This window comes from Taudactylus pleione, unplaced genomic scaffold (assembly GCF_031769625.1).
Source record: "Taudactylus pleione unplaced genomic scaffold, aTauple2 ptg000053l, whole genome shotgun sequence".
Lineage (NCBI taxonomy): Eukaryota > Metazoa > Chordata > Amphibia > Anura > Myobatrachidae > Taudactylus > Taudactylus pleione.
This window is the reverse complement of record NW_028284455.1, coordinates 38,145,001-38,168,631: the sequence shown is the minus strand read 5'-3', so window position 1 is coordinate 38,168,631 and position 23,631 is coordinate 38,145,001. Positions and strand designations below refer to the sequence as shown.

General features: G+C 48.7%; 1 protein-coding gene across 1 annotated transcript in view; it reads left to right on the top strand.

Moving 5' to 3' along the window:
• CPNE4 (copine 4) overlaps nucleotides 1-23,631 on the top strand; it is a 480,619-nt gene that overhangs the window by 279,730 nt on the left and 177,258 nt on the right. Inside the window, exon 3 of the mRNA XM_088463796.1 lies at nucleotides 13,203-13,382. Within this exon, the coding sequence (XP_088319922.1) occupies nucleotides 13,203-13,382 (180 nt within the window). The remainder of the gene's footprint in view (nucleotides 1-13,202; nucleotides 13,383-23,631) is intronic.

The following is a 23,631-nucleotide window of genomic DNA, read 5'->3' as shown; positions in this document are numbered from 1 at the left end:
ACTCCAGTAGTAATTATGCACACCCTTAAAACGCCCGTTTTGACCTTTGACGTTTTCAAGTACCTTCCCCTGTTACCACCCACATACGCCTCCTCCTGTCACTCATATTAGCAGGCATTCGCTATTTAGCGAACAAACGATTTTCGGCCGCACTGACTGGTTCGCGCATGCGTATAACGATCCGTACGCATGCGCAGTTGGGCAAACATCGCTCGGAGCGAACGAGCGGCCACTTACGAGCGGCTCTGAATCAGGCCCTTAGACAGCGGCTTCCTGTCCGTCAGTGTATTGACTGTGGGCCTGATTCAGCAAGGAAGGGACGCTAGCAGACGCACGCAGTTGGCCACTGCGAGGATATGCTAATCAATGCATACGCACGGAGACAGCAGCATAAGATGCAGACGCCCAGCCCTATATTAGTCCGTCCATCTCCCTTTACTCAAAGCCTGATGAGTATGCAAGATAGCGTAAGCATTGGTAACATCGAGAACCATCGACCACATTTGCATAATAGTGGTTGACCAGACCTCGTGCAGGATCTTGGCAACTTCCTGTTTGCACGGAGTCTCATCGCTGCTTGCGGCACACCAGTGGCTAATTTATGCGCACTCCTAAAACGGCATGCCAACGCACATGCACGCTGTTGATATCGGAAGGGGCCTGCGTGCACGCTGCGTGTAGTCTGTGTATGCTTACCCGACCATGCTGGCTAGTTCGCGCACATGCTGTGCGATGCATACGCATGCGCTGTACAAAACCATCAGCCAAGTGCATGTGTTTCCCTTCCTTACCAGCTACCTACCATCAAATGTTTGGAATTGTTTACCATGTACCCTCAATGGTCGTGATTTACTACCATACACAACTGCGAATAGGCACGCAATCTGCCGATTGTTTCGCTCTGTGTGTGAGCAGTGCTTCGCAGTGCATGTGCACGAACCGGCCGATGCGATCGGGACTGCGATCGCAGCAGCTACGCAGACCCATCGCAGAATGATTGACAGGAAGTGCCGTTTGTGGGTGGTAACGGGAGTTTGGTTGGCTGAACGCAGGCGTGCCAGTGCGTTATGCATTCCTTGTAGGGGCGTACATAAATTATCCACTGCAATCCCATACGCAGTGTGAGGTCTCATAACGTGCGTGACTGTTAGCAATTTCTGAGTAAGGTCAGGGCTTGTGCATGTGTGCGTGAGGCTGCGATGGTACTCGATTGTACCGATGGTTTTGCAGTCTTGCTAAACATTACAGATGTGTGTAAGGTAAAGTGGGCATCCTTATGTTATGCTGAGTTTGCATTGCGATCGCAATGGATTATCTTGCTATCGTAGTTGAACTGCGCGCCTTCGCTATATTCCGTGAATCAGGCCCAATGTTCATGACAGCACAAGGATTGATTTACAAAGCATTGGGTGGCAATTTTGAGAATATGGCTGAAAAGAAGAATTGCTAACAGGAATCGGAGGAGAATTTGGGGAGGTAATGTCCGAATATCGTAAAGACTGAGGGCCTGATTCAGCAAGGATCGCAATTGCAAAGTTGCACGCAGGCAGCTTTGCAATTGCGATCCTTGCAAAAATGCAAATGCAGCAGGAGGTGTATGACACCCCCTGCTGCATTTGCGTTCCCAGCACTGCGAAGGAGGTCACAGGCTGGGATCACCATCACGACCATCGGTGGTCGATGGTTGTGATGATGGACGGTGCCAGGCCTCAGCTTATTCAGGCTGGCCAGCTTGTGAGCCCAGCAGTCTGTGGGCCTCATTCAGACCCGCTCGCAAGCGCTGAGCGCTCGCAAGCGGGTTGATGTTGAGGCCCTGCGCATGCACAGCGGCCACACTGCGCGTGCGTAAGCCCCGGAGCGAGTGAGAAATTCTCTCGCTCCGGGGCTCACTACAAAAGGGGCGGCTGTCGATGGTGATCGACAGCTCGCACCGTTTTGTAGGCGGGGTGGGGGGGGTGGCTGGCCAAACGGAGGCGTTCCCGAAGGAATGCCTGCCATTTGGGGGCGGCCCCACTGACATCACTCGTGATGTCAGTGGTGAGCTTCCCGCTCTATTAGAGCTGAAAGCTCACTGGGGCTTGCGGCAGATGAGACCCTACCACAAGGGTCTCGTCACAAGCCCCGATGGTCACGATGGTCTTGACCATCGCGACCATCAACCTGGCCGCTCGCTAAAGCTGTGAGTGATTACCCACAGCTTAGCGAGCGGCCAGGAGGCCGGCTCTTTACAGAGAAGCGGCCACCCTCATTCAGAGTGAGCGCTCGCATTTTGTGAGTGGCTCTGAATGAGGTCCTGTGTAGCCCTGGGCTGTCCACTCCTGGAAAACGGGCGCTTCTGGTAACGCCAGCCGCCCCCGCACCGCCCCTTAAATACCTATGTCTGTCAATCAGGCAGAGGCATTCAAGGGCTTGCATGTGTCTTAGCAGGACCCATTCTGCACACTCGCAGAATGGGTCCTGTGCACAAACAGATTCCCGATAATCTGCACTGCTGAATCAGGCCCTGAGAGTTGCTTAACTAATACATGGAAATAGACCACAGCTACAGCATTAGCATGCATTGTTAGCAAGTTGCAGTGCAGAAACCTTTTATTTGAAGACTTCTGGATAGTGTTGGGACTGTTTATCAAATAGACCCCAAAAAAACGTGTCAAGTGTGATTTATCAAAATATCTCAGCTCCCGTGCTTTCTGGCTGGCAGAAGTAAGAACAAACTTACCGCTTGCCAGGCCAGTCTGGGTCCCTTATGTGCATGCATGACCCAGCTTTGGATTATTTATATTTAACAAATGTAAAAATGCTTCATTTTACAAATAAGACATTTTTTCCTTTACCGTTATCCACTATTGACATTCTGAGATAGCAGTTGTTATTGGAGTACAGCAGGGGTACTGGTGCTGCCTCTGGCCCTGATTCAGAGCCGGACGCTCTTTCAGACCGGGCGGCATTTTTTTTTGAGCCGGCTTCCTGGCCGCTCGCCCACAGCTTTTGCAATCGGCCAGGTGATGATCGCGATGGTCGCGACCATCGTGACCATTGGGCTTGCAACAAGACCCTTTTGGTAGGGCCTCGTCCATCGCAAGCCCCAGTGGACTTCCTGCTCTAATAGAGCAGCAGGTCCACGTACTGACATCACTAGTGATGTCAGTAGTGCCACCCACAAACGGAAGGCGTTCCCTTGGGAACGCCTCCGTTTGTCCAGCCACCCCCCCATGCCTGCCTCCAAAACGGGGCGAGCTGTCAATCACAATCGACAGTCGCCCCGTTTTGATGCGAGACCCGTAGCGACAGAGTGCCCGTCGCTGGCCGGGTCTCGCGCATGTGCATGCCGGAGGCGGCGAATGCACAGGGGGTAAACATCGACCCACTTGCAAGCACATAGCGCTTGCGAGCAGGTCTGAATCAGCCCCTCTGTCCATGACAAATTGGTGAGATCTAGCTTTACCGTGCGTGAGGAATGTTACACTAAACATGGCTAATGCCGGTAATACTTGGCAATAGCTGACACCAGAGGTAGAATTTGATCATTAGCTGCTTTTGCTGGAGTTAGGGATTTTTGGGGCATTATAAATAGACCGTTATTCACAGTGCGTCAACTGCAAATATGCACTGGTCAAATGCCTGTTAATGTTTACCAGGTACCCACTAATATTCATCATGTCTCATAACATCTGTACAGATAAACCAAATACCCTTCTAATGTGACATTGAACTGGTATAGATATACCAGTTTAGAATATAAAATAAAAATCCATACATAAAAAACTTGAAGTGAAGGCAAAACTGACATGCCCTTGTTATCCTGGATGTGATATATGCGGCAATTAATGAAGGGGAATGAGCAGAAACATATATTTTTGGGAAGCACAAACGGTGTAATGGTGAACATTACTGCCTCACAGCAGTAAGGTCGTGGGTTCAATTTCCATTACTGCCCCAACTGTGTGGGGTTTGTATAGTCTCCCTGTGCTTGCATGGTTTTCCTCCCCCTAATCCAAACATACAGTATACTGGTAGGTTGATGCATGTGTGTGCCTGTGATAGGGAACATAGGGCCTGATTCAGGCCCGGTCGCAAGCGCTGAGTGCTCGCAACCGGGTCGATGGTGGCCCAGAGCGCATGCGCACGAGGGAGCCGGCTCCGTCGTGCGCATGCGCGAGACCCGGATAGCGACGGGCAATCTGTCACTCCGGGTCTCGCACCAAAGGGGGTGTGCTGTCGATGTTGAGTGACAGCACACCCTCTTTGGTGGGTGGGTCGGAGGGGTGGCTGCTCAGACGGAGGCGTTCCCATGGGAATGCCTACCGTTTGGGGGCGGCCCCACTGACATCACAAGTGATGTCAGTGGGAGAGCTTTCGGCTCTGTTTGAGCCGAAAGCTCTCTGGGGCTTGCGGCCATGAGACCCTACCACAAGGGTCTCGTCGCAAGCCCGATGGTCGCGATGGTCTTGACCATCCCGACCATCATCCTGGCCGCTCGCATTAGCTGTGGGTGGTAACCCACAGCAATGCGAGTGGCCAGGAGGCCAATCCATTAAAAAAAAAAAAAGACGCCCTGATTCAGAGCGAGCGCTCTGTCAGAGCGTCCGGCACTGAATCAGGGCCATAGATTGTAAGCTCCACTGGGGCACGGACTGATGTGAATGGCCAAACATTCTCTGTAAAGCGCTGCTGAATATGTGTGTGCGCTATATAAATATAATAATGAATTTTTGGGGCAAAAATAAACAAGTAGATGAACACTTTTATTGCATTTTGGAGCAGCAAAAAAACCTTGACAAAATGAGTTTACAATCTAAGGGCCTGATTCAGCATGGACTGCAATTGCGATCGCAGCTGCGTAATGGCACACAATGAAGCTGCAAAAATATGCTAATGTCTACCACAGCTCAGCCAGCATAGAGACCCCCACTGCTGCTTTCCCACATCCGTAATACCTCGCAGTCCTGCGTATACATCAGTACCATCGAAGCACATTAGCCCATCATGCACAATTACATCAGGACTGGCCTGCGGAAATTGCAAGTCTCATTGCACGCAAAATACTCATGCTGCATATGCAATCACAGTGGCTAATTTCTGCATGCCCATGCAATGGCGTTCAAATGGAAAAACATGCCTGCGTGTCTTCAACTACTCCTCCGCCACCACCCCGAAATGCTCACAGCCTGTCACTCGCTCTGTGATGGATTCCCATCTGCGTGCCTAACTGAAGTGCGGTGCATACGCATGAGCAGGCTCAGATTGGGCCGCCGGGGAATCTGGAAAATCCCCGGTGGGCCCTACTGATTTATAGCCATGTCCTCTATCATGGGAGGGTTTGGTCTACAGTGCCGTTCGTATAGTGCAGCTGCTTCAAGGATGTGACTAGCCGCCAGCTACACGCAAGAGGACCGGGTGCCAGGGCATGGACTCAGCACTCCAATGCACTACTGGCTAATTAGTCCCAGTAGTCACTGCAGAGGGGTCAGAGGAGCATGTGCCGAGCTCTGATTGTTGGAGACCATCACATGCTCCTCTAAGGCTGTGACTTCTGCTCTGCCAGCTGCCTGAAGCTGCTGTGGCTTCTGATGAGTACATTATGTGGGCACTACAGTGTGGCATAGTGTGTGGGCACTACAGTGTGGCATAATGTGTGGGCACTACAGTGTGGCATAATATATGGGTACTGTAGTGTGGCATAATGTATGGGTACTGTAGTGTGACATAATGTGTGGGAACTAAAGTGAGGCATAATGTATGGGCACTACAGGTGGCATAATGCCTGGGCACTATAGTGTAGCATAATGTATGGGCACTACAGGTGACAATGTGTTGGCACTACAGTGTAGCATAATGTGTGGGCACTACAGGTGGCATAATGTATGGGCACTACAGGTAACAATGTGTTGGCACTACAGTGTAGCATAATGTGTGGGTGCTACAGGTGGCATAATGTGTGAGCGCTACAGTGTAGTATGATGTGTGGGTGCTACAGGTAGCATATGTGGGCACTACAGTGGTACAATGTGTGGGTACAACAGTGTGGCATAATGTGGGGGGCGCTACAGTGTGGCATAATGTGTGTGCACTACTGTGTGGCATGTGTGGGCACTATACTGTTGCATAATATGTGGGAACTATAGTGTGGTATAATGTGTGGGCACTACAGTGTTGTATAATGTAGATGCACTACACTGTGGCATAATGTAGATGCACTACACTGTGGCATAATATGTGGGGTACTATAGTGTGTTATAATATTATTACAGTGTAGTGGACTCAATTATCCACAACTGACCAGCATTGCAAGGGTCCCTGGGTGGCTTACCACTACCTTTCTGACTCCTCCATACTCACCACTACTTATCTGCACTACCCCCTAGCCCCTCCCTCCCTGACCCCTCCTTTCTTACCACTACCTACAGATGTGTCCTCAAACATCTAGCCTCCTTGCTCGTTAAACAGCCCTTCTAATCGCGCCATGCTGTGGCATGACTCAGTGGTGCCAAGCGTCTTTTTGTGCGACTTTTTACCTTCAAGTGCGTCTTATTCACACAGTGATGTGAATAGCTGCAGAAGCAGCTTCTGCTGATTAAAAGTATATGCAGCATGAGCATGCCTACGCTCTCTCTGTGACTGCGGGTGTATCTGCATGCCTACGCTCTGTCTGTGACTGTGGGTGTATCTGCATGCCTGCGCTCTCTCTGTGACTGCGGGCGTATCTGCATGCCTACACTCTCTCTGTGACTGCGGGCGTATCTGCATGCCTACACTCTCTGTAACTGTGGGTGTATCTGCATGCCTACGCTCTCTGTGACTGCGGGTGTATCTGCATGCCTACGCGCTCTCTGTGACTGCGGGTGTATCTGCATGCCTACGCTCTCTCTGTGACTGCGGGTGTATCTGCATGCCTACGCTCTCTCTGTGACTGCGGGTGTATCTGCATGCCTACGCTCTCTCTGTGACTGCGGAGGTATCTGCATGCCTACGCTCTCTCTGTGACTGCGGGCGTATCTGCATGCCTACGCTCTCTCTGTGACTGCGGGCGTATCTGCATGCCTACGCTCTCTCTGTGACTGCGGGCGTATCTGCATGCCTACGCTCTCTCTGTGACAGCGGGTGTATCTGCATGCCTACGCTCTCTCTGTGACTGCGGGTGTATCTGCATGCCTACGCTCTCTCTGTGACTGCGGGTGTATCTGCATGCCTACGCTCTCTCTGTGACTGTGGGTGTATCTGCATGCCTACGCTCTCTGTGACTGCGGGTGTATCTGCATGCCTACGCTCTCTCTGTGACTGCGGGTGTATCTGCATGCCTACGCTCTCTCTGTGACGGTAGGTGTATCTGCATGCCTACGCTCTCTCTGTGACTGCGGGTGTATCTGCATGCCTACGCTCTCTCTGTGACTGCGGGTGTATCTGCATGCCTACGCTCTCTCTGTGACTGCGGGTGTATCTGCATGCCTACGCTCTCTCTGTGACTGCGGGTGTATCTGCATGCCTACGCTCTCTCTGTGACTGCGGGTGTATCTGCATGCCTACGCTCTCTCTGTGACTGCGGGTGTATCTGCATGCCTACGCTCTCTCTGTGACTGCGGGTGTATCTGCATGCCTGCGCTCTCTCTGTGACTGCGGGTGTATCTGCATGCGAAACGCTACGTTACAGTGTTACAGCCATTGACACTGTAACATAGTATTTCACATGCAGATACACCCGCAGTCACACACAGAATATAGGCATGCTGCATATCATTTAAATCAGTAGAAGCTGCTTGTGTTAACTATTCACATCACTGTGTGAATAAGACGCATTTGAAGGTAAAAAGTCACATGAAAGACGCTCAGCGCTACTGAGGCACACGGAGCTCCTTATGTGTAGCGCAGCTTGTAGCGCATGGAGGATAGATGTATGTGGACACATCTGTATCTGCACTACCCCCTAACCTCTCCTTACCAAACACTATATCTCTGCACTACCTCCCCCACCCCTCCATACTCACCACCACCTATCTGCACTATTCCCTTGACCCCTCCTTACCAAACCCTGCACTGCTTACTTGACCCCTCCGTGCCCACCACACCCTTTGCCAACATAACTGACTGCCATGAACAGGAGTAGATCACAGACCACTCCCATTAATATGTATATATTATATATATATTGTATTCTATTCTTAGCATATAAAAGGGCCATAATACTTTTTCCTATTATAGTTGGCCACACCCCCTCCAGTGACTGGCCACACCCCTTTGTGGGCCTCTATTATTGCGTTTCCCTGCGGGCCCTTCATGCTCCAGTCTGCCACTGCGCATGTGCAGTACTGAACAATCGGCCGATCTGAGTACATAGTTGTAATTGTGTACTGAATCAGGCCCTAAGATTGCCTTGTAATACAATGTATTAGGGAATAAGGAAGCAATAGTGTAGGCAGGCACAATTTTACACAGAGAAAGCTGCATACATTTGAATTTTTGGACATGCTTTATAATTCTATCACTTTGACAAGTCTTCTCTCAGCAGTCATATTTGAATATCCATATTCCATATTATGAGGGCGGTGAGGGGTTATAACTTTTCTCGGTCATATTGGCAGTTCTTTGTGTGATAAGTGCTTTGTTTCAGTGTTTTCATGTGACAACATTGGAGACTCATTTTAATAGTTTTTAACATACACTGAAGTTCCAAAAGTCATGGGATAGCAGTATGTGAATGTAATGGTAGGTGGCGTAATTGCACTGTGACATTTTGGAAATGCCCAGACCTGCATCAGTTGTAATCTCACATCTCGTGAGTCAGTTTGAACACCAGCTAGGCTGCTCATGGCAAGGCTACATGAATTATCAGAGTTGGAATGGGGCATGATAGTGGGTGCCCAACGGATGGGACAATTGGACCCTGGAAGACTGGCAATATGTGGTGTGGTCTGATGAGTCATGGTTCCAGTTGTTTCAGGCTGATGGTAGGTGATGCAGACTCCTTTATGGCCAAGGACACCAGTTGTCCACAAGGCACAGTGCAAGATGGTGGTGGTTCCATAATGGTGTGGGGTGTGTTCCCGTAGCATGGGTTGGGCCCGCTGGTCCACCTGAATATGTCACTGACCGGTAACTGCTATGTTGCATTGATTGATGACCATTTGCAGCCCTTCATGGACATCATATACCCTCACAACCATGGAATAACCCAGCAGGATAATACACTGTGTCATCAATCCCAAGTTGTCCACAATTGGTACGAGGAGCATTCTGGAGAGTTCCGATAAATGGTGTGGCCACCACGTTCTCCCGACATGAACCCAATTGAGCATTTATGGGATGTGTTGAAGAGGTCCATTAACACCCAAGATTCTGCACCTACAAATACCAGGAAGCTGTGGGAAGCTATCCAGATTGCATGGGTCAACATCTCTCCAGAGGTCTTCTGTCCACTTGTGGAATCGATGCCACATCGAGTTGCTGCACTTCGCCGGGCTAGAGGGGTCCTACATGATACTAGGCATCTATCCTATGTCTTTTGGCACTTCAATGTATTTTCTGATGGATTTCCAGCTGGGTAGTGTTAAGGACTAGAGATACATCATTTCATATACAGTAAATCATGTTTTGCAGAAGTTCAAAGTTCCAGCGAGCCAATTTTCAAAGTTCCGCATTTGTATTGGCTTTCTGCATTGTATTCATAAATGTACACTTCATGGATGTATTGCATTGGAATACAGCTGGGACAATGACAGTCAATTCATTTAATTCATTCTGCTGTGTGTGTAATGTAAGCATGATTGTAAACAGCAACATTTCTTGTTCAAATGTGGAAAAGGCTAATAGTTTTGACAAATTTGGTCATCTTTATTGAGGACCTTTAGGTTTAACTTACAGAAATAGATATAGGATATAGATTTTAAATTCAACAACTGCAATAAATTCTTTTTATAATGTAATGATCTGTAAAATCTTTACTGGCATTATTCTATATATGATTGTAGAATGATACAGTATATACTGTATACCTGTTAATGATATGTAAGACAGATACAACACCAGGTACATATAATCAGTTGCTGTTAAAAATATTGCAACTAATGTTTCTTCATTAAAAAATTGCTAGCGCCTTTTATGTACCTATTGTCCAACTTTCTCTTCATTACAAACCTTAGAACTCCAGAGTGCTCTAGGTAGAGATACTTTAATTTTAACAGCCCTTTATATGTATATATATATATATATATTTGGGGTTTTTTTTGCAGTCACTCTTTATCTCTTGACATTGAAATGCTGTGCAATGAATTATCTCATATCTAAAATACTGTGGGGTCTATTTACTAAGCCTTGGATGGAGATAAAGTGAACGGAGATAAGGTACCAGCCAATCAGCTCCTAACTGCCATGTCACAGGCTGTGTTTGAAAAATGACAGTTAGGAGCTGATTGGCTGGGACTCCACTTTATCTCCATCCAAGGCTTAGTAAATAGGCCCCTGTATGTCTTAGGGGCCCATTTACCATATCCCCCATTTTTAAATGTTTAAGGGATTCAATAAAAATTATGAAATTTGCAACATACTGTACAAAAAAAAGTCTTGCAATTTTAGTATAGTTCTCTTACTAGGATCATTTTTGAGGTTCTGAGTAGAATTCAGGGTCTCATTCAGACCCGCTCGCGAGCGCAGGACGCTCGCAAGTGGGTCGATGGTACCCAAATGCACATGCGTACAACGGAAGGAGCCCCGTCGTGCGCATGCGCAGGACCCGGATAGCGACAGCCAAGCTGTCTCTCCGGGTCTCGCACCAAAGGGGGCGTGCTGTCACCATTGACAGCACGCCCCCTTTGGTGCGAGACCCGGAGAGACAGCTTGGCGTGCCGGGGGCGTGGCTGCCAGACGGAGGCGTTCCCATGGGAACGCCTACCGTCTGGGTCCGGCCCCACTGACATCACTAGTGATGTCAGTTGAAGTGATTTTGGCTCTGATAGAGCCAAAATCACTCCAGGGCTTGCAGCAGCGAGACTCTACCGCAGGGTCTCCGTCGCAAGCCCGATGGTCGCGATGGTCAAGACCATCGCGACCATCATCATGGACGCTCGCATAAGCTGTGGGTGGACACCCACAGCTATGCGAGCGTCCAAGAGGCCACTCCATTTTTAAGTAGGACGGCCCTGATTCAGAGCGAGCGCTCTGGTCAGAGCGTCCGGCTCTGAATCAGGCCCTGAGTCCCGACCAAATTACATTATTTTAGCTGTTTTAATCAATTGAATCCGAACCAGTCAACTTGAGGGTGGTTTTGCCAAAACCATAAACATTTGCCAAAATCAAAACAAGGGGGTCCGTGCACATCTTTAGTAATGATGACACATTTTTGTCTTCTTTAAGGCGTCACATACAGTATGGCTTGTTGTATATTGACAAGCAATATGTGGGTCCCAGAAGGCAGACAGCAGGATGTCGGCAACAACTTAAAGCATTTCATGCACCAGCAGTAAAACTGTCAACATGATAGTAATAATGTTGGCACGTATATGCTTTAAGTAGCGATTAACACTTGCTGACGTGACATCGTGTCATCTGCCTTCCAGGGTCCACATAATGTTCATGCTTTTCAACATGTTTATTGTCGACATGCTCACTGCATACCTTCTTAAGTAGGGATGTGCAGGCTCGGATAGGTTCGAGTTTGCACGTGGAGTTCGGATTTTTCCCTCCAAAAAAACGGAACTCAGAACGAGGCAAAACGTCATCTTACATGGACGAACATCATCATTCCTGGTCTTTTGTCCAGGAATGATGATGTTCGTCCATGTAAGATGACGTTTTGCCTCGTTCTGAGTTCCGTTTTTTTGGAGGGAAAAATCCGAACTCCACGTGCAAACTCGAACCTATCCGAGCCTGCACATCCCTATTCTTAAGACATGACTCTATTGCCACCTTTTGGTTGGCAATAGAGTTGAAATCATAACTGTTTTTTATATATTTTAATCTTTTCAGGACGTAGGTGGAGCAACAGTATTGGGTATAATATCTAATGCTAGTTGTGAATTGTCAGAACCAACCTTATATATTTAACTGTGAAATGATTCTTTCTCACTAATTGGTTTCAAATAAAGTTTTGTATCCAACTGCATATCTTAATCACAAGCATTCTCTAGAGCAGTGGCTCCCAAACTGGGTGCCGTGGCACCCCAGGTAGACAACTGGTACGTGCAGGGGTACCACGGGTTTGACCATATCAAATTATTTAAGGTTGATGTGATAGACAAAACCAGTGCTGCCAATCATATTATTATTATTATTATTATTATTATTATTATTATTATTATTATTATTATCCTTTATTTATATGGCGCCACAAGGGTTCCGCAGCGATTTACACAGTACATTAACAAATTAGCAAATTTGTAAAACAGCGACTTACAGTACAAGACAATACAGAATAATAACATGGTTTATAAACATTGCTGCAGCGATCATAACACTCGAAAAAGCAGCAGGGCGTCAGCTACTAAGTGTTAAGTGTCCTTGTGGAGAGTTTTGAGTAGATGATCGTATGAGTGAGGGAAGGAAAAGCACATAAGGGAAGAGGGCCCTGCTCCTGAGAGCTTACATTCTATAGGGGAGGAGACAGACAGGGGTGACATAGATAGGGTAGACAGTGAGGAAGAAGCATATAAGCAGCAGGTTAGGATGAGAGCTGGAAGGATTTGAAGTAGTGAGCCTTGAGAACCCGTTTGAAGATTTGTAGAGCGATGGAGAGTCTGATAGGGTGAAGGAGAGAGTTCCAGAGGTAGGGAGCAGCACAGGTGAGATCATGGAGGCAAGCCGAAGCGCAACTCTGTCTACTACCACATAGCTGAACCTAAGGATGCCACTTAGGCACAAATTACTTCTTTTAATATATTTTTATGAATTTCTCATTAAGAGACTTTTGGCCTATGGGTGCCGTGAAGAAAAAAAATGCTGATACTCTAGGGCGATGTGATTCAAAACATTTTGGGAACCACTGCTCTAGAGAATGCTCTATTACAATGGTATTGAAAGATAGACCTTAGCTGTCAAAATTAAGAGCAGATTGTGCATCTGGGCTCTTCATTCAGTATTTTCTTTGGTCAACTGGAGGAGCATAAAATGCATTTTCTCTTTACATTTTTGCTAAATATTAATATAATATGAAAATGTTCTAAGACTTTTACTATATGAAAATGTTCTAATACAGTACTTTTACTATTTACTTACAGGTGGACAGAACAGAGGTCATCAGAACATGCATCAACCCTATTTTCTCTAAAATTTTCACAGTGGACTTTTATTTTGAGGAAGTTCAGCGTCTACGTTTTGAAGTTCATGACATTAGCAGCAATCACAACGGCCTGAAGGATGCAGATTTCCTTGGTGGCATGGAGTGCACATTGGGACAGGTAAGTAAAAAGATCATCCATAACCATCCAGTTATCTTTAATTAACAGATTTTTACAACATTCTGATCATTACAAATGGTTATTTGTAATGATGCCCTCGCACTGAGGACAAACTCGCCATGTTAATAGAGGGCAAGCGCACTCACAACACTTTCTTGCGCCACATAAAGCCACTGAGATGCAGTGTACTCCCCCCAAAGCCAGTTCCTAGGGGAAAAACTGGCCCTCCACCCACAAACGAATCTAGTCCAAAAAAGACAACAAATCCTTAATAAACAAGCCTAAAGCATTAAGATGCACCCCATTACAGCGAAAATATCTAGAAAGGTCAGGACCCAAAAAGCCATGTCTAACTACCAAGCCACCAAATGAACCCACGTACCTGGCCAACGCCATGTTAAACCATCTTCCTTGCCCTATCCAAAGCATTATGCTTACAAGCCCCACGCCACACAAAACGGGGAACTATCTCTGACCAAACAATGCTCACATTCAGCCACATCATCCTGACCTCATTCAAAATCCCTTGCAGTCTCACAATCAGCTCTAAGCCCTTCAAATGACCAATGTCATTGCCACCCACATGCAACACCAACCAATCAGGCACACCCCATTTAGCTGCAGATGACACCAGCAAAGCTAGCACAGTCTCAACTTAAAGGCCACGTACACCAATCTTCCCCAAGTAACAAACTGGCATGTTATACCAAATAATGCCTCTCTGCCAAAAAATTTAGGATTGGCCCACCAGCCACACCTGCCCGTCTTCTCTCTGTTCCACTGTATGGAAAGAAAAAGACCCTAACCATGAGCATCACACCAAAACCAAGCCATAATAAGCATTCAAAATTGTAAAAGACATAGCAACTAATTAGCAGGGATGCAAAAGGGGGAAACATGTAACCCAAGTGAAGAAAAAAAACTAAAAAGCCTCCCGTGAACACAAAGTGGGCCAGATCAAGGTCCTTGGGGGGAAAAATTAAAAAATCCCTTCACACCCCCAATTGTTGAATGCTAAACATTCAACAATTGGTGGGTAAACAAAGTTTTCGGGTTGATGCAGTGAGCGCCACTACAACTTGTTGCAGCACACTTAAGCTCTGAAGGCTGTAGACTTCCAACACCCTATCCCTTGCATGGAAGCAGGAGATGCCCCGCAACGGCAGAACTGGTCGCTGACCCAATAAGACAGGAATGAGTGCTGTAAGACGCACTATCCAAACCTAACTCAACTAAACCATACCTAAGAACAGCAGCAATTTAGAAAGGGGGGTTAAATTAGCACGCAACAACCACTGGGACCCGCCGGATGGGCGAAGACCCATAAAACAAGATGCAAGGCGCACCGGGCAATCCGAAGGATCCTCGTTCCTAGGCAGGGTAACCCATCTGCCCCTACCCTACTGATCGTCTTTGAAAACCTAAGCTTTCAGAAAACCGCTGAATCCCTAAAAACAATGGCCCTCATTCAGAGGCGGTCGCAAGAAGCGAGTTATCGCTCTGAATGAGGGCGGCTGCTTGACTTTTCAAGTGCGGCCTCCTGGTCGCTAGCTAAGCTGTGGGTTACCAGGTTGATGGTCGCGATGGTCAAGACCATCGCAACCATCGGGGCTTGCGACGAGACCCTAAGGTTGGGTCTCGGCAACTGCAAGCCCCAGGGAGCTTCCTGCTCTGATCGAGCAGGCAGCTCCCCACTGACATCACTGCTGATGTCAGTGCGGCCGCCCACAAAACAGCAGGCGTTCCTTAAGGAAGTTTGTGAAACTACCCCCCCGCCCCGCCTACAAAACGGGTCGAGCTGTCGATCAACATCGACAGCCGCGCCTTTTGTAGTGAGCTCTGAAGCAAAAGAATTTCTCTCTCGCTCCGGGGCTTGCGCATGTGCAGTGCGGTTGCCGCGCGTGCGCAGGGCCTAAACATCAACCTGGTTGCGAGCGCTCACCACTTGTGACCGGGTCTGAATGAGGTCCAATGTCATTTAACAACAAACCTGAGGACAGTGACGACTTACTGGACGCTACAATCTCACTAATTTAAACGCCCAAAAAAATGTTATCGCAAAAGCTAAATGGAAAAGAACAGCTTATTAAGCATCAGAAGCCACCTGGGGGGTCATTCAGACCTGTTCGCGAGCAAAGGATGCTCGCAAACGGGTCGATGTTGCCCCACTGCGCATGCGCACGATGGAGGGAGCCCCGTCGTGCGCATGCACGAGACCCAGACTGCGACAGCCAAGCTGTTGCTCCGGGTCTCGCATCGGGTCTCGATGTTGATTGACAGCACGCCCCCTTTGGTGGGCGTGCCGGGGGCGTGCCTGCCAGACGGAGGCGTTCCCATGGGAACGCCTACCGTCTGAAGCCGGCCCCACTGACATCACTAGTGATGTCAGTGGGAGTGATTTTGGCTCTGATAGAGCCAAAATCACTCCAGGGCTTGTGGCAGCGAGACCCTACCGCAGGGTCTCCGTCGCAAGCCCGATGGTCGCGATATCGGGTGGCCAGGCAGCAAATCACTTTGTGTGGGGACCGCCCAATATGTCGGCCATCGGATCGGCCGTGGCGTCGTAAGGTGCATATTGCACCGTGTATGGGGGCCTTGAGGTTTTCAGAATGCCAGTCTAAAGACCAGGGAGCAGCACATCATTCCTCATCAAAAAAGGCCCCAAAATTGATCAGTCAGCCACATCGGTAAAAAGCTGCAAGGTAGCATTAGCGACTGGTAGCGATGGCCAAATGCCTCGCCATTAAATTGAACCATAAATCTGGCCCAAATGCGGAGATCATCCTTAATCTCAGAAGACAGCCGCACGTGGTGATGCGGCTGGCTCGCACCGACCGTATCTCTTTCCAGATTCCCACAAAAAACTCTCCCCATTGGGATGACACGACAAGTGAAAATAAAGGAAGCCAACATGGATGGCACAGCGCTTAACTTAATACTGGGCCTGATTCAGCAGCGATTACAACTGCGATTATGTACGCAATTGGCCGATTGTTGTGTTCTGCGCATGCGTACACATCGCAGTGGTTGTGCGCGAACACTCCACTGCAATCGGGATTGCTATCACAGTGACTACGCAGACCCATCCCAGAGTGATTGACAGGAAGTACCATTTGGGGGTGGTGAATGGGTGGCCGGCCGAATAACGCAGGCGTGCCAGTGCATTTGAACGCCGTTGAAGGGGCGTGCATAAATTATCCACTGCGATGCCATACGCAGCTTGCGCTTTCAATACGTGCAATGAGATTAGCAATTCCTAAGTAAGGTTAGACCTTGTTCAAGTGTGCATGAGGCTGCAAAGGTACTCGATGTTACCAATGGTTTTGCAGTCTTGCTAAGTATTACGGATGTGTGTAAGGTGAAGTGGGCATCCTTATATTGTGCTGCGACGGCATAACAATCGCAGACATTAGCATATCTGCGCAGCAAGACTGCGTGCGTAATCGTTATTGCAATTGCAATCTGTACTGAATCAGGCCCACTATCAGCAGACAAACAAACCACTATTTGATCAAGTAATTAGACAACCTTCTCCTATGGCAAATGACCGCAACTGGCAACCGTATATATCTCGAAACCTAAATAAGACAAGCATGAGGAGCAGTGGCGTAACTAGGATATTTGGAGCCCAGGGCAAGTTAAAAAATGGAGCGTGGTCACATGCCACAAGGGTAAATAGGGGCGTGTCAACATGACACACTACCGTTTCTTGTCACTGGAACTGGGAACATTCCTTTCCATTCCACATGCACCTTAATATCCCCAGTTGCATTGCCCACTGTAATAGTGCCCCTTATGCACTGTCCCCAGTAGCAGTTCCCCTTATGCAGTGCCCCCTGTTGTAGTGCCCCTTATACAGTGCCCCCAGTAATGCCCCTTATACAGTGCCGCCAGTAGTGCCGCTTATACAGTGCCCCTCATGCAGTGTCCCTCATACAGTACCCCCAGTAGTGCCCCTTATACAGTGCCCTCAGTAATGCCCTTTATACAGTGCCGCTAGTGGATGTCCCCCTATACAGTGCCCCCAGTAGTGTCCCTTATACAGTGCCCCCAGTAGTGGTCCCCCCTATGCAGTGCCTCCAGTAGTGTCCCTTATACTGTGCCCCCAGTAGTGGTCCTCCCTATGCAGTGCTCCCAGTAGTGCCCCTTATACAGTGCCCCCAGTAGTGGCCCCCCCTCAGCAGTGCCCCCAGTAGTTGTACCCCTTATACAGTGCCCCCAGTAGGGGTCCCCCCCTATGCAGTACTCCCAGTAGTTCCCCTTATACAGTGCCCCCAGTAGTGGTCCCCTCTATGCAGTTCCTCTTATACAGTGCCCCCAGTAGTGGAGCCCCTATGCAGTGCTCCCTGTAGTGACCCTTATACAGTTCCCCCAGTAGTGGTCTCCGCTATGCAGTGCCCCTTATACAGTGCCCCCAGTAGTAGTCCCCCCTATGCAGTGCCCCCAGTAGTGGTCCCCCCTATGCAATGCCACCAGTAGTGCCCCTTATATAGTGCCCCCAGTAGTAGTCCCCCTATGCAGTGCCCCTTATATAGTGCCCCCAGTAGTAGTCCCCCCTATGCAGTGCCCCCAGTAATGGTCTTCCCTATGCAGTGCCCCCAGTAGTAGTCCCCCCTATGCAGTTCCCCCAGTAGTGTACCTTATATAGTGCCCCAGTAGTAGTTCCCCCTATGCAGTGCCCCCAGTAGTGGTTCCCACTATGCAGTGCCCCCCAGTAGTGCCCTTTATATAGTGCCCCCAGTAGTGGCCTCCCCTATGCAGTGCCAGTGCCCCTTACATATATAGGACATGTACACACAAAAAAAACAACACTTGCTTGAATCCCCGCTCCTGCGTTAGCCTCTGTCCGCTCCTCCGTCTCTCCCATCACCCACTGCGGGAGCCGGAAGGTGGAGCTCAGCCATTGAGTCTGTCTGACTTTTCATTGGCTACCAAAACAAACACACCGCCACCGGGTAGTACGAGTGTACTACCCGGCGCTGGCGATGGTGTATGTCACTGTTTAGTGCGCTCGCTCTGAATCACCCACAGCTGTAGCGAGCAGCCAGGAAGATGGTCGCGATGGTCAAGACCATCGAGACCATCGGGTTTGCGACGAGACCCTTGTGGTAGGGTCTCGTTGCCGCAAGCCCTGGAGTGCTTTTGGCTCCATCTGGGCAGCCACGCCCCCGGCATGCCCACCAAAGGGTGTGTGCTGTCACTCACCATCGACAGCACGCCCCCTTTGGTACGAGACCCGGTGCGACGGCTTGCCCGTCGCTATCCGGGTCTCGCGCATGCGCACTGGGCCAACATCGACCCGCTTGCAAGCGCTCAGCACTCGCGAGCGAGTCTGAATCAGGCCCACTGTGTGGTCTGCACTACACTGGCTTGATACCAGTGTCCTGGACCAAGGCAGTCTGATGACGCCCAGGGCACATGCCTTGCTCGACTCCCCTCTAGATATGCCACTGACAAGGAGGGACCCTCTGTCTTGTCATGCGCCATAGGAACACCTAAAATTTTAAACAAAGCCTGAGCAGAAAAGAGGAGATCCGAACAGAGGGCCTGATTCAGAGCTGCTCGCTCTGACAGAGCGCTCGCTCTGAATCAGGGCCGGGATTTTTTTTTTGGAACGGCCTCTTGGCCGCTCGCATAGCTGTGGGTGACCACCCACAGCTATAGCGAGTGGCCATGATGATGGTCGCGATGGTCAAGACCATCGCGACCATGGGGCTTGCGACGAGACCCTTCTGGTAGGGTCTTGTTCATCGCAAGCCCCAGAGAGCTTTCGGCTCTAACAGAGCCAGAAGCTCTCCACTGACATCACTCGTTATGTCAGTGGGGCCGCCTCAAATGGCAAGCGTTCTCCCGGGAATGCCTCCGTTTGGGCAGCCACCCCCCCGGCCCGCCCACCAAAGGGGGCGAGCTGTCACTCAACATCGACAGCTTGCCCCCTTTGGTGCGAGACCCGGAGCGACGGATTGCCCGTCGCTAGCCAGGTCTCGCGCATGCGCACAACGGAGCCGGCTCCAACGTGCGCATGCGCTGTGGGCCACCATCGACCCGGTTGCGAGCGCTCAGCGCATGCGACCGGGTCTGAATCAGGCCCACATGTCACTCCTCCCTGCGCTATAAAGAGAGAGTTATCCAAATAATGTGCACCACCAGCCTGGCCAGTGCCAGCATGAGTACACCAGTGTAAAAAGGAACTGAATTTCTCAAAATAGGCGCAGGAAACCTCACAGTGTAAAAAGGAACTGAATTTCTCAAAATAGGCGCAGGAGACCTCGCAGCTCATGGACAAACATTTATCCAGTGTACAGACAAAAACCTATATATTGCATGGCATCCGGATGCAAAGGCAACAATTGGACTGCCGATTCAATATCAAGCTTCACCAACAAGGCATCCGAACCAAAACTACGAACCAATCCCAAAGCTTCGTCAAAAGATTGATAAACAACCCTACATGCTGACTCTGGTATGGCATCATTAACCGAACTGCCCTGTGAGTAAGATAGATGCTGCATAAGGAGGGACTTCCCAGGGACCTTCTTGTGGACCAAAGAGGAAATAGACCTGTAGAGGAGGATGAGGGAATGAACCTCCATCTTACCCAACAAGACCTCAGCAGTCACCTTAGCCTACAACACTTCAGGGAATTCTCTGGCAGAACGTAAGTTACGGGGCGCCCTGACCCGCAGTGTACCCTCAATAGGCAGACTAAAACTGACCAAAAAACCTTGAAAGAAAAGGTAGCATCCGCCCTAAAGGGATAACACTCCAACCACTTTGAAAGCTCAGCCATACAAATGGGGGACTGTTCCTTAACTAGTGTTCTTGGAACTATCTGTCCACTCGGCGGCCCCACTCCCAGAGACATGTCGGCAATCCTTGGCAGGTGCTCTCCTCCACAGATGCGACAGGAGTGGCAAAAACAACAGGCCAGACCTCGCGGGCAACGAGAGTCATTAAAAGCAAAACATTTCCCCTTCGCCAATCCTGACACACCTGGTTTTGATGAGGAGGGGGCCTTGCGAGGCTGAACCGTATCCAAGGGGGGTCGATGCTGCTGCGATACTTCCAATCACACCTCCACATCCTTAACCCCAAGTGGCATAAACAGCTTGCCATCCTGCTTGTACCTAAACTGCACGTCATACAGTACTCCCTTCATGCAAGCTTCTTGCACCGGATGATCATATCATGGACCAATTAGATGTATTTAATCAAGTTCATGTGTTCCTCAGCACATGTCTCAAGATAGCAAGCCACAAAGATAAGCATGCCTTTAAGCCATAAAAGCTACAGTATGCTTCTTTCCCTACACCACCAGGTTTCCTGCCCTGAGCGAGAAAAAATCCACAAATTTACCTTTGTGAATCTTTTCACGCACGCTCTGTGTACACCCAGAAGGATCACCGTTTTGGCACAATGCACAGAGGGCCTGATTCAGAGCTGCTCGTAAGCGGCCGCTCGTTCGCTATGAGCGATGTTCGCACAATTGCGCATGCGTATGGGTCGTAATGCGCATGCGCAAACCAGTCATTGCGGTCGGAAATCGTGTGCTCGCAAAACAGCGAGGGGCTGCTAATTTGATTGACAAAATGTACCATTTGTGGGTGGTAACAGGGGAAGGTGCTTGAAAAAGGGGGAGTGGAGATCCGAACGCAGGCGTGCCAAACGGTCAATAGGGCGTTTAATGGGAGTGCATAATTAGTAAAGGAGCGTCATCGACCATTGTTACTTGGTCGTCTTTTAGCCTGAACTGCTCGCAGTGATTGCGGTAGGAAAAACCTACCACAAGCACTGCGAGCAGTTCTGATGCCTTTCGATGTACCCGATTAATCTAATAAATACTGGAGATGACGTGTGATGTGAACGGCAAAGGGGCATCTTTACAAAATAGCGAGCGCATTTTTCGTTTGCTCGCTCAGACATAGAGGCGTCAACAAACCGCAAAGAGCGAACGCTCAATTTAAATAGCCGGCCCCTTTTTTGGAACGACCGTCCGCAAATAGCGTCCGGCTCTGAATCAGGCCCAGAGTCCGCTCTCGCCTCAGGTTCTTTAGGCCTGGAAGCAGGCGTTCTACGACCCTTAGCACCTGACTACTTAGGCAACCGCTGTGCAATCATCCTAGCAAGCTTACTCGTGCGCTCAGGGGAAACAGACGAGTGAGAACTGGAGTCAAAGGAAGAGGAATCAAGCAATCCATTCTACCACCACCAAATGGTCCGGGAACCGCGTCTTCTGCGACTTCACAAGGAGGAGCCGTCGGATCAGCATCCAGGGCCACCTTGACGCGCATGGGAAAAGTAGCTGCATGAGCTACCTCGACGTTATGGGAAACCACAGCTGAGGCTGGCAAACCTGCAACTAAAGATGAAAGGTGAGGAGGCAGCACAGGAGTAGGGGTGCTTGGCGGAGGAGGAGTGGGAATGCTGGTGTATGCTGCAGAGAAACCAGCAGGAGCCGCGGTACTGGACACTCCTGCTGGTGCAGCGGAGGTGGCCAGGCTAGCAGGGCTAGCCAGCAGTGCCGAGCCTGCACAGTGGATGTGAACGAAGGCAGTGTGTTACGGGGGAGGGGGGATGTACGCCCGTGCTCACGAGCAGCCGCGGCTCTGAGCGGGAAGACGGGCATACTCAGCCACCCTGTGGAGGGGGTAGCGGACCTGTGGGGACGAGGCATGAGGTAAGAGAAAAAAGGGGGAGCTGAGAGCAGAAAGGAAAGAAGTGATATAAGAAAAGACAATGGTTAAGCATAGTGCAGGATACTCATCCAATCTTCCAGACTGTAAAAAAGAGGCTGAACTCTGACAAACAAGCCCTTATATCAGTGGTTCCCAACTTTTTTGAATCACAGCACCCTAGAGTATCAGCATTGTTTTCACAGCACCCCTAAGTTTTAGTTTGTTATGGTTAAATACAGAAAAAAATCTAGTAATATAGTACAGTGAACTAAATAGTGCTTACTTGTTATCCTTAGGTTCACTTATCTGGTGGTGGACAGGTTTGCACTTCTGTTTATTAACATATTTACATTACATTGACCATAAATAATTTGATTTAGTTATGGACCACCAACCTGATGCACCCCTGCAAGTGTGCCAAGGCACCCTAGGGTTCCAAGGCGCACAGTTTTGGAACCACTGCCTTATATATTTCCACATTAAACCACACCCCCTAAGAATTCCTAATGGCTGCATAGCATACCTGCTGCCCCATAAATCTAAACTAATCTGCCTAGCAACAAGGCTGTGATGACAGCCAATCAGCAAAAAACCCAGGATTCTTACCTATTTCCAAGCCTAGTCAGCTTTCACCTACCAAAAGTGCGGGTTTTTAGAAGTGGAGTTGTTGCTTATAGCAACCAGTCAGAAAAAAACGTATAATTTGTCTAGCACCTTCTAGAAGATAATAGCTAGACTCTGATTGGTAGCTATTGGCAGCAATTCCACTTTGAAAAACCTGTACTTTAGTAAATATACCCCTAGATATAAGACCAAGAAAGGGTATGTATTCTGTGCCTATTGCTCACTGAATTACTGTATACTGAAATACTGTAGACAGTGGACAAGAATATTTTCTGTTTCCTCTGTAAATTAAATGCACTTTTCCACAAAATATTTTTGGTAGTTGTGCCAGATGGTTTATATGCAAGGGAATGAATGTTTTATTGTCTAAGATGCAATTTATATAAGTATATACTGCTATGTTTTACAGCTATGTATTGTGGCTCTATTTATATAGATGCAGTTGTCAGCACACTAATACAGGAGTATTTCTTTGATTTAGGCATGTTCATTAGATTCTTCATGCACCACAAGCTTTGTAGCAGCAATCACTTATCTCGCTGTCTACATTTCAAAATACTTAATACTGCATGAAAGAAATACAAAAAATGACTGTAATTTATTTACTATTTTTAACAGCAATAACCAATTAAATGGTTAAAGCACTGTCACACCACATTACTCGTTGCAGAATATCATAAATTATAGACCTTTATACCTATTTATCTATCTATCTATCTATCTATCTATCTATCTATCTATCTATTTATCTACTGTATCTATAATGAAGGTGCTGGACGTGCTGTTTTTTCTTTTGATTGTTGTAAACTAATTACCACCATAGAAATTGTTGCAAGGATTAGGAAGTCCACTCTTGTAATCAGAGATAGGATGCCTATGGCCAGTAACCCAAGTGGTACTGGCAAGGGCACTCTGTGGTGCGGGGTCAGCGCTAGGTCTTAAGCACAAGC